The 10,736-nt window shown below is 42.3% G+C and overlaps 1 protein-coding gene across 7 annotated transcripts in view; it reads left to right on the forward strand.

Annotated features, from left to right (window-relative positions):
- The window catches only part of chd6 (chromodomain helicase DNA binding protein 6), a 252,768-nt gene that overhangs the window by 153,665 nt on the left and 88,367 nt on the right, over positions 1-10,736 (forward strand). For all 7 annotated transcript variants that reach the window (XM_043710969.1, XM_043710967.1, XM_043710968.1 and 4 more), the window contains 4 exons: positions 1,862-1,948; positions 4,071-4,205; positions 6,738-6,859; positions 9,833-10,076. In XM_043710969.1, coding sequence (XP_043566904.1) covers positions 1,862-1,948; positions 4,071-4,205; positions 6,738-6,859; positions 9,833-10,076 — 588 coding nt within the window. The remainder of the gene's footprint in view (positions 1-1,861; positions 1,949-4,070; positions 4,206-6,737; positions 6,860-9,832; positions 10,077-10,736) is intronic.

Here is a 10,736-nt window from a genome sequence, read left to right on the forward strand (position 1 = left end):
AACTTCTTCACCCAGTGAGTGGTGGCTGTGTGGAATGCTCTGCCACAGGGGGCAGTGGAGGCCCACTCTCTGGATTCATTTAAGAAAGACTTGGATAGAGCTCTCAAAGATAGTGGAATCAAGGGTTATGGAGATAAGGCAGGAACAGGATTCTGATTAGGAATGATCAGCCATGATTATGTTGAATGGCGGTGCAGGCTCGAAGGGCTGAATGGCCTACTCCTGCACCTATTGTCTGTTGTCTATAAGGCAGGAACAGGATACTGATTGTGGATGATCAGCCATGATCATAATGAATGGTTGGTGCTGGCTCAAAGGGCCGAATGGCCTAACCCTGCAACTATTGCCTATTGTCTATCTTCACTTTTAATTGTGAAGACTTTTAAAAAATTATTTGACAGTCTTCAATTGTGGTCAATTAAATTTTAAAAATTTGTTTTGAAAATAAACTAGTTCTCCATTCATTAGTGCATATTGTTTTAAAGATTACAAGCTTACTGCGTCACGGTAGTGGGCGGCACAGTGGCACAGTGGTTAGCACTGTTGCCTCACAGCGCCTGAGACCCGGGTTCAATTCCCGCCTCAGGCGACTGACTGTGTGGAGTTTGCACGTTCTCCCCGTGTCAGCGTGGGTTTCCACCGGGTGCTCCGGTTTCCTCCCACAGTCCAAAGATGTGCAGGTCAGGTAAATTGGCCACGCTAAATTACCCGTAGTGTTATGTAACGGGTAAATGTAGGGGTATGGGTGGGTTGCGCTTCGACGGGGAGGTGTGGACTTGTTGGGCCGAAGGGCCTGTTTCCACACTGTAAGCAATCTAATCTAATCAATTAATTGGAAGAGAAGCATAAGCACAAAATAATCTCCCACAGAACATTGCATGTGTGTTAATAGATGATGCTGAGATTCCTGGCTGGTTCTGCAGTCCCGCCTGCATTCTGGAATATTCTGCTCAAATTCCACTTATGACAAACATTACCCACCTTGAAATTCCTCCCCTAAATTTTCCCTCTCTACCTCCTACATCTTTGATTGTTCTCTCTATCCTTTTTATTGTCCGTTCTGATAACCACATGGTGTGCATGCAGACTGGTGGAGCACTACAAAGAAATTATTTCAAACTATCAGCTTAATCACAATTCATAAACATGTGAGGAAATTTCATAGCATCAAGAGTCTCACTCATCTCTAAACAGAAAAATTGTTTCAATGGATTTAATCATTCATTCATTCATTTCAGAGGAGAGCAGGTTTTGTTGTCGGGCATCAGCATAGTGCGGTCTGCCTTGGTTACCCCTCCCTCACTCCAGGGGCTGGGCAGTTACATTATGCCCTTCCAAGAAGGGGTGGTTGTTGTGGGGTTTTCCCCTGCTTCAAAAGCAGAGCAAGCTCAGTGCCTTCAAGAGTGAGAAATGGCGAACTGGAAAGAAATGAAGATTGAAGATACTATTGGGAGCTGCTTTTCTGCAATAACTTTCTCTTTATATTTGTTCAAAATTATTGCTCGCCTTCACAGCTCATTCAACTATTCAAAAGCAACAGTTGAAGCAATGTGAACCTACTTCAGGTGAGTTTGTAAGTGAGGACAAATTAATGCCAAATCCTGAAATGTTGAATCTTTATTCTATAAAGTAAACTAATAAACAACTACAACTACATGACCTGAATTTTTAACAAATTGTATATTACAGGGCTACACCGATTATCCAAACGACACGGGCGGGGATATTTTGTTCGGATAATCAAAAGTGACTAATCAGTTTCCCTGGATAGTGTAGTGAGATGATGACCCATTAACAGTGACTGGACTAAATTCATATTCCAACAAAATCTTCTCAACATATCTGTTGTGTTTTCTCCTAGCCGGATGAGGAACCATTTAATCCAGACTATGTTGAAGTAGACAGGATCCTGGATGTGGCACATACAGTAGATGCTGAAACTTCAGAGGTTAGTAATGGCATTATCTTGGCTCCCTTTCCTGCTGCTTCAAACGTAATCGAATTGAGTATTCAAAATGGTAGGTAGAGGGGAAATTATTTCCTCTGGTGGAGGAAACAAGGGACAACAAAGGACTTGTATCATGATATCTCCTTATGTGACTCAGTATTAAGTCTTGTTTGATATCGCTCCTGTGAAGTGACTTGAGATGCTTTACCTCTCTAAAGCTGCTATGCAAATGCAAGTTGTGTCAGCTGTAGGGTCTTTAAGAAAATGAAAAGCAAGAAAAACAGGACAGCCCACATTCTGGTTCAGTTCTGCTTCTCATGAAGGGAAATGGCATACCTCTTTGACAGCTGTTAAAAGCAGTATCTTAATTACTACAAACCATGCAGTAAATTCAGAGCTTCATTTTGTATCACAACTGTCATCACTTTTATGTTTTCAATGAGGATATATACATTCAGAGAATTTAGAATATTTTTAATACTGTATCTTACATAGAATGTCTCTATTGTAAACTTCAATGAAATATATTCTATTTGCCTTGAGAAAGTAATTGCTGTGTCCAAGTTCACAAAATGTATCAGTGAATCAACAACCATCCATTTATAATGAAATTACTACCCACTGCCTGAAATCAACTACAGTGATGGAAAGTTCTTTCCTCACATGAAGTGACTTACTCTTGGTTCCTGCTCTGACTCAACCTCATAGACCCATCACGGAACGGAGTCCATTCAGCCATTATGCTCATGCCATCATTTTAAAGAGGTTTCCAGTTCCATTCTCCTGCTCTTTTCCTATCACGTATTTCTCCAGTTTCCTCTTGAATGTTATGTTGGGGCTGTTTCCACCACCGTTTTTGACCACGCATTCCAGATCACAACAATTCACTGTGTTTAAAACCAAAATTGTTTTCTACATGTCAAATCTGATTCTGTTACTGGTCCTTGTGCAGCTGGAACAGATTTCTCTTCATTCACTGTCAAATGCTTTTCTTCAAAATTTTGAATACCTACATCAAATTGTCAATAATTTCTACTTGTATAGCACCTTTGACATAAACAAACCCAAAACATTTCACAGGAGCATGACAACTCCCCCAGAGGAGACGTGAACTTAGAGTTTTGTTGTTTAGAAACAAAATCAGGCAGTGATTTTAAGGACTGAAATTAATAGATTGTTATTGTGTAAGGAAATTTTCATTTAAAAACTGAAAGAACTGCAGATGCTGTAAATCAGAAGCAAAAACAGAAGTTGCTGGAAAGACTATTTTATTTACTTTGGGGATATAGACATCACTGACTGGCCAGTATTTATTACCCATTCCTAGTTACCCTTGAGAAGGTGGTGGTAAGCTATCTTCTTAAACCACTGCAGACTACCTGCTGTACATTGACCCACATTGCCCTTAGGGAAGAAATGCCAGGATTTTAACTCGACAACTGTGAAGTAACGGCAGTTCCAAGTCGGGATGGTGAGTGGCTTGGAAGGGAACTTGCAGGGATGATGTTCCCATGTATCTGCTGCCCTTGACCTCCCAGATGGAGTGGTCCTGTGTTTGGGAGTGCTGTCGAAGGATCTTTGGTGAATTTCTGCACTGCATCTTGTAGGTGGTGCACTGCATCTCACTGCTGCTACTGAGCATTGGTGGTGGAGGAAGTGGATGTTGTACCAGTCCAGCGGGATGCTTTGTCCTGGATGGTGTCAAGCTGCTTGAATGTTGTTGGAGCTGCCCCCATCCAGGCAAGTGATGAGTATTCCATCACACTCCTGACTTGTGCCTTGTAGATGGTGGACAGGCTTTGAGGTGTCAGGAGGTGAGTTATTCACTGCGTATTCCTAGCTTCCAACCTGATTTTGTAGCCACTGTGTTTGTGACAAGTCAAATTGAATTTCTGGTCAGTGGTAACCCCAAGAATGTTCATTGTGGGGGATTCATTGATGGTAACATCATTGAGTGTCAGTTGACAGATCAGATCGTCTCTTATTAGAGATAGTCATTGCCTAGTATTTGTCATTGAAGGATTTGCCGAGCAGCTGGGTGAATGAACCTGAGGTACACATCAGTGATCCATTACAATGGAGAGTAGACCAGTGTTTAATATTTGACATTTTGTCTTCCAAGCCTGTGACTCATTACCTGGTGAAATGGTGTTCTCTACCCTACGAAGAAAGCACTTGGGAGCTAGTGGAAGACATTGACCCAGTCAAGATTCAGGAATATGAGGACTTGCAAATCATTCCCGAAGTCTCAAACTTGGTAATCCTATTTGGCTTTATTATTTATACATGTGAATAATGTTTATTAACCAACCCAACCGCAGATGAGTTGTACTGAGCGGTGTGAGATATGACCAACTTCTTTTGTAAAAAAATTAATTTCATTGAATCAGTGAAATGGAGAATCAATTTGTACTGGTTGCTTCTGAAAGGGGCAGTTGTCTTAAAATGAATTTTTCATCATGAAACAGCATCTTATTAATATGCCAACAATCATATCTTTCAATGGCAAGTGGTAACTTGTTATTATATGTTCCGTGATTATGTTTAAAAGATAACTTAGTGAACATTCAAGCAATAAATGCACTCTGATCTGTGATGTTTCTTGATTTATAAATACTAATATTTATTAAAATGAGTATTGATAATCAGAGAGGAGCCTTTGATCTGTGGTTTCCAACACTCCACCTTTCAAGGCCGGCTTCCTTGCCCATGCCAGGCTCTGCTGTGGACCAATTCTTTGATATTGACTGCTTGGATTAATTTATAATGGCATTAAGTAACGTGATTGCCAGGAGGGCCAAAGGTGAACTATATACTGGGCGGACCAAGTTTCTGACGAAAATATTTTTAGGAACACTGGCATGCAGGCCCAAATGACTGATGTGGTGACCCTGAGAGAGCAGGTGGGTTGGTGTGTTTGAGAATGGGGATGAAGATGCTGGTGAACCTGAGAATTTGGGAGCTGGGGAGGGTGCTGCAAGTGTAAGTTATAAATATGCAGGACAATCAGCATCCCAATGGCAAACAACCCAGAACATGGGAATAATATTTTGCTTCTGTCTTTACGAGAGCAACGAACGTTGTAGTGAATGAAACCTTTGAAAAGCAGGTGTGCATGCTGGAATGGACAGAGATGGAGGATGCTGATGTGCTGAAAATTTTGTCAAACATTAAGATTGACAAGTCGCCAGGCCCGGACCAGATTTGTCCTTGGCTGCTTTAGGAAATGAGAAATGCAATTGCTTCGCCACTTGCGAAGATATTTGCATCTTCGCTCTCCACTGGAGTCGTACCTGAGGACTGGAGAGAGGCAAATGTAATTCCTCTCTTCAAGAAAGGAAATAGGGAAATCCCCGGCAATTACAGACCAGTCAGTCTCGCGTCTGTCATCTGCAATGTGTTAGAAAGGATTCTGAGGGATAGGATTTATGACCATCTGGAAGAGCATGGCTTGATTAAATGCAGTCAACACAGCTTTGTGAGGGACAGGTCATGCCTCACAAACCTTATCGAGTTTTTTGAGGATGTTACTAGAAAGGTTGATGAGGGTCGAGCTGTGGATGTGGTGTATATGGACTTCAGCAAGGCATTTGATAAGGTTCCCCATGTAAGGCTCATTCAGAAGGTCAGAAGGAATGGGATACAGGGGAACTTAGCTGTCTGGATACAGAATTGGCTGGCCAACAGAAGACAGCGAGTGGTAGTAGAAGGAAAATATTCTGCCTGGAAGTCTGTGGTGAGTGGTGTTCCACAGGGCTCTGTCCTTGGGCCTCTACTGTTTGTAATTTTTATTAATGACTTGGATGAAGGGATTGAAGGATGGGTCAGCAAGATTGCAGACGACAAAGTTTAGAGGTGTCGTTGACAGTATAGAGGGCTGTTGTAGGCTGCAGCGGGACATTGACAGGATGCAGAGATGGGCTGAGAGGTGGCAGATGGACTTCAACCTGGATAAACACGAGGTGATGCATTTTGGAAGGTCGAATTTGAAAGCTGAGTACAGGATTAAGGATAGGATTCTTGGCAGTGTAGAGGAACAGAGGGATCTTTGGTGTACAGGTACATAGATCCCTTAAAATGGCCACCCAAGTGGACAGGGTTGTTAAGAAAGCATATGGTGTTTTGGCTTTCATTAACAGGGGGATTGAGTTTAAGAATCGTGAGATCTTGTTGCAGCTCTATAAAACTTTGGTTAGACCACACTTGGAATACTGCGTCCAGTTCTGGTATAGGAAAGATGTGGATGCTTTGTTGGCGGAAAGTATAGAGGGGATGTCAGAGGCTGGTTCTCTTTACACAGAGTTGTGAGAGCATGGAATGCGTTACCAGCAGCAGTTGTGGAAGCAAGGTCATTGGGGACATTTAAGAGACTACTGGACATGCATATGGTCACAGAAATTTGAGGGTGCATACATGAGGATCAGTGGTCGGCACAACGTCGTGGGCTGAAGGGCCTGTTCTGTGCTGTACTGTTCTATGTTCTAATATTCAAATATGAATGATCCCTTAAAATCAGGGATGCTGGTTACCCTGCCGAGATGGACCGTGGTCTTTCTGTGACCAACCAGTTTCCTATTTTGCTGTTGGCTTGTGGAATGAGAATTCTGCTTTCTCACATATAGCTGCTAACATGCATAGTGTTACTTTCATTTCGGAGAACAATAAAACTGTTTATCACAGTGCTTTCCTCAATTCTTGACAGGATGCTTGCTCTGTGCACAGAAAGGAGATCCATGACACTTGTTTCGTATTATACTCCTCACTAATGTACTTCCTTTACTTGAAACAGGAACGTCCTCCTGCTGAAACTTGGAAAAAACTGGAGCTGTCACGACCATACAAGGCAGACAATAAACTCAGGGAGTACCAGCTGGAAGGAATGAACTGGCTGCTCTTCAACTGGTACAACAGGTGAGTGTTGCATTGTTCCATTCATTCTAGAGGTTAAGGTTTGTACTTGAGAATGAGCCCACAAATATCTATTTTAATCTAAACTCCTCACCCATTCATATTTTATTTTCAGGTTAGAGGGCTTCAAGTGTTTGGAAAGATGGAAAAGAATTTTCAGATTCGAGCATATGCTGATTGGGGCCAGTTTAGGTCACAAAGCACAGGGAGAATGCATGTAGGAAGCCTAATGTGAATGGGGTGCAGCCAGTGGAGGTTTGAATCAGTTGAAGTTTGTGGAAGGCAAAATTTAGGACCCAAGTCAACTGATTGTTAGAGAAGTTTAGAGGTAATAAAGTTACAGCTGAACTGGGATGGGGCAGAGATTAACGATGTTGTAAAGTCAATTCTCTTTGAGATTATGCAGCAACATTTGTACCATATAAGTTAATGGCCATTTCCAGTAAGACTGAATCTTATTGTTCTCTTGGCATTCAAGTTCATATTCATTGCTGAATTTCCTACCAACGAAATGCTAGAGGGTTACCGTTGAACTGAAATTTAACTGGACCAACCATGTGCTATGGCTACGTGAGTTTTTGAGAGACTGTGCATTCTGTAGTATGTAAGTTACTATTCACTTCCTAAGGATTGTCCACAAGGCTAAAATCAGGAGTGTGATGGAATACTCTCCACTTGCCTGAATGACGATATTCAAGATTCTCAAGGCACAGGCTCGATGGACTGAGGGCCTTTTTTCTGTGCTGTAGACTGTATGACCATCCAGGAGAAAACAACGGCTTGAGTGGTACCCCTTCTGCCATCTTTCCCATTCACTGCCTCCACCACATACTCAGGAGCAGCAGTGTGTACTGTCTACCAGATGCACTGCAGCAACTCAACAAAGCTCCTGCAACAGCACATACCAGACTCATGATCTCTCTTGCTTACAAAGGCAATATAAACTACAGATGCTGGCAACCAAATAAGAAAATAAGCTGGGAGAACTCAGCACGACAGGCGACACCTGTTGAGAGAAAGAGTTAACCTTTTCAGATTGATGACCTTTCATCGGAACTCTTATTTGGATTAGTAATTGAAGTTAACGCCAGTTCTCTCCACAGATGCTACCTGATGTGCTGCGTTTTTCCAGCTTTTATTATTTTTATTATGAACCATCTAAAACTTAATCAACTTTGATAGCATGAAGAGGTATTTTTAAAAATATTGTCAAAAAATGCAATATCTTATGAGCTACAGTGCTGTTATTCAAATACCAATCGTAATAAGAAAACATCGGAGATGGGCATATTTATTTCTGTAGATGTAAGAAAATATACAATAAGTTTTAAAAAAGAATCTAACTAATTGTCTTTCACCACAATGTGATTTCTGCTGTTGGATTTCTCTGGGGGTGTCGTTTAATTATCTGGAAGGCTGAAAAATACGTTTGATCAAGTTTGAGAACAGAACGAATCCATAATGAGCTGTAGGTTTCCATCCCCTGCCTGAGAAGGATAAGGGCAGCAGATATATGGGAATATCACCAGCTAGAAGATCCCCTCCACGTCACTCACCATCCTGACTTGGAAATCTATACAATGAGGGAGGAAGGAATGTGGCTTTGAAGCCACAGTCAGATCAGTCATGATCTTAATGGTGGAGTAGGCTAGAAGGGTGGAATAGCCTACTCCAAATTCATATGTTTGTATTTATACTATCATTCCTCAATGTCACTGGGTCACAGTCCTGGAAATCCCTCCCTAATGGCATTGTGGTTCAACCTACAGCAATGAACTGTAGCAGTTCAAGGTGATCGCTCACCACTACCTTTGCAACAGCACTTGGAAATGGCCAAAAATGCTGGCGCTGCCACATTCTATGAACAACTAAAGGCTATAGTTGCCAATAATTGGTAACAAATTGCGCAAAGATTTCCATCATGTCTGCGGGAGAAACTGAGCTCAGTTTGCAGACCAATGAGTTTTTTGCGAGACTGAAAGCAACATCTAGTCTGCTGCTGCTATCCCAGTCAGCAGTTTGTGAGTAAGCAATTATGAGCAATGCAGAGTCGGAAAAAATCATTGTTGTGCTCGTGTCAGTTTGCAATAGTGTCCTCTCTCTCAGAGATTTCTTGTGGGGAAGTGTGTACGGGGTTGGGGGTCAAATAATCCACCCCCATCCACCACCATCCTCCTCCACCCTCCTCCACCTGGCTGAGCTCATTCTCACTTGGAGCAACTTCTTCTTTAACTCCTCTCTGTTTCTTCACATCAAAGGTGTGGCCATGGCTAGCTGCAGGCCTCCAGTTCTGCCTGTCTCTTTATGTGGTATATGGAGCATTCATTATTCCACTACTGCTTAGGGCCCTCCCTACAACTTCCCTCTACTACGTCGAAGACATCATCTGCACTGCATTCCCTTCTTGTCCAGAATTGGAAAAATTCATCAACGTCGCTTCCAGTTTCTAGCTCTTACCTTCTCTGGTCTGTTTCTGACTCCTCCCTTCCATGGGGAGAAAGTGAGGTCTGCAGATGCTGGAGATCAGAGACGGAAATGTGTTGCCGGAAAAGCGCAGCAGGTCAGGCAGCATCTAGGGAACAGGAGAATCGACGTTTCGGGCATTAGCCCGACCAACGTTCCGACCAACAAAACTTGGACCCAACCAGGACAACCAGTACCTACAACAAATCCGAAGCCTCCAGCATTCCTGAAGAAGGGCTAATGCCCGAAACGTCGATTCTCCTGTTCCCTAGATGCTGCCTGACCTGCTGCGCTTTTCCGGCAACACATTTCCGTCTCCTCCCTTCCATTCCTTGTTTCAGAAATAGTTTCAGAGGAATTGGAAAAATATTACATTGTGTTTCAAGCTAATTCTTGTTCCTCTGATCTGTTCACTGCCCTCCTTCCCTTACTCACTCGCATATGCTCTCCAACTAGCTTTTAACATTTGTTTTCCTTCTTATAATAGGTTTTTCAAACTTTTATATTTTTCAGGAAAAATTGCATTCTGGCGGATGAAATGGGTCTGGGGAAGACGATACAATCAATTACATTTCTGTATGAAATATACCTGTTGGGAATCCGTGGGCCTTTCCTCATTATTGCACCTCTTTCCACGATAGCCAACTGGGAGCGAGAGTTTCGAACGTGGACAGAGGTGAACGTAATTGTGTATCACGGCAGTCAGATCAGTCGGCAGATGATTCACCAGTACGAAATGCACTACAAGGATGCTGAGGTGAAGTCTTCAGACCTGTAGCTGAGTATCTGTATGTGTTTAGTTAAATATTTTCTAATTCGAGGCTCCTGATGCCATTGTAATCAGAAGGAGATGAAGTAAATGTTGAAACTCTGAAATTGAAACCAAGAGACTGAAAATCTCAGAGGATTTGGTTTGAGACAAATTATCAGGAATTGAGTTTCAACCTGAAATATCAGCTGATCTCCAGATACTGATTTGCCTGTTTATTTCTAGAACTTTCTTCTTGTATGTCTGTGAAACATAGTTTAGCCTGGAATCTGTAAAACTTCTTATTGCCAGATATTCCTTTATAGCTGTCTCATCTATGTATGAGAGATGGCCCAGAATGAGAAATGTTAATTTCTTTCCAATACTTTATCTGAAAACCAAACACTGATTGATTGAAAGTTTGTGAGAAGATTTGTATATCGGGTGCTCGTTGTTGTGGTTCTGTTCGCCGAGCTGAGAATTTGTGTTGCAGTCGTTTCGTCCCCTGTCTAGGTGACATCCTCAGTGCTTGGGAGCCTCCTGTGAAGCGCTTCTGTGATCTTTCCTCCAGCATTTGTAGTGGTTTGAATCTGCCGCTTCCGGTTGTCAGTTCCAGTTGTCCGTTGTAGTGGTCGGTATATTGGGTCCAGGTCGATGTGCTTATTGATT

The sequence above is a fragment of the Chiloscyllium plagiosum genome, chromosome 20, assembly GCF_004010195.1.
Source record: "Chiloscyllium plagiosum isolate BGI_BamShark_2017 chromosome 20, ASM401019v2, whole genome shotgun sequence".
Classification (NCBI taxonomy): domain Eukaryota; kingdom Metazoa; phylum Chordata; class Chondrichthyes; order Orectolobiformes; family Hemiscylliidae; genus Chiloscyllium; species Chiloscyllium plagiosum.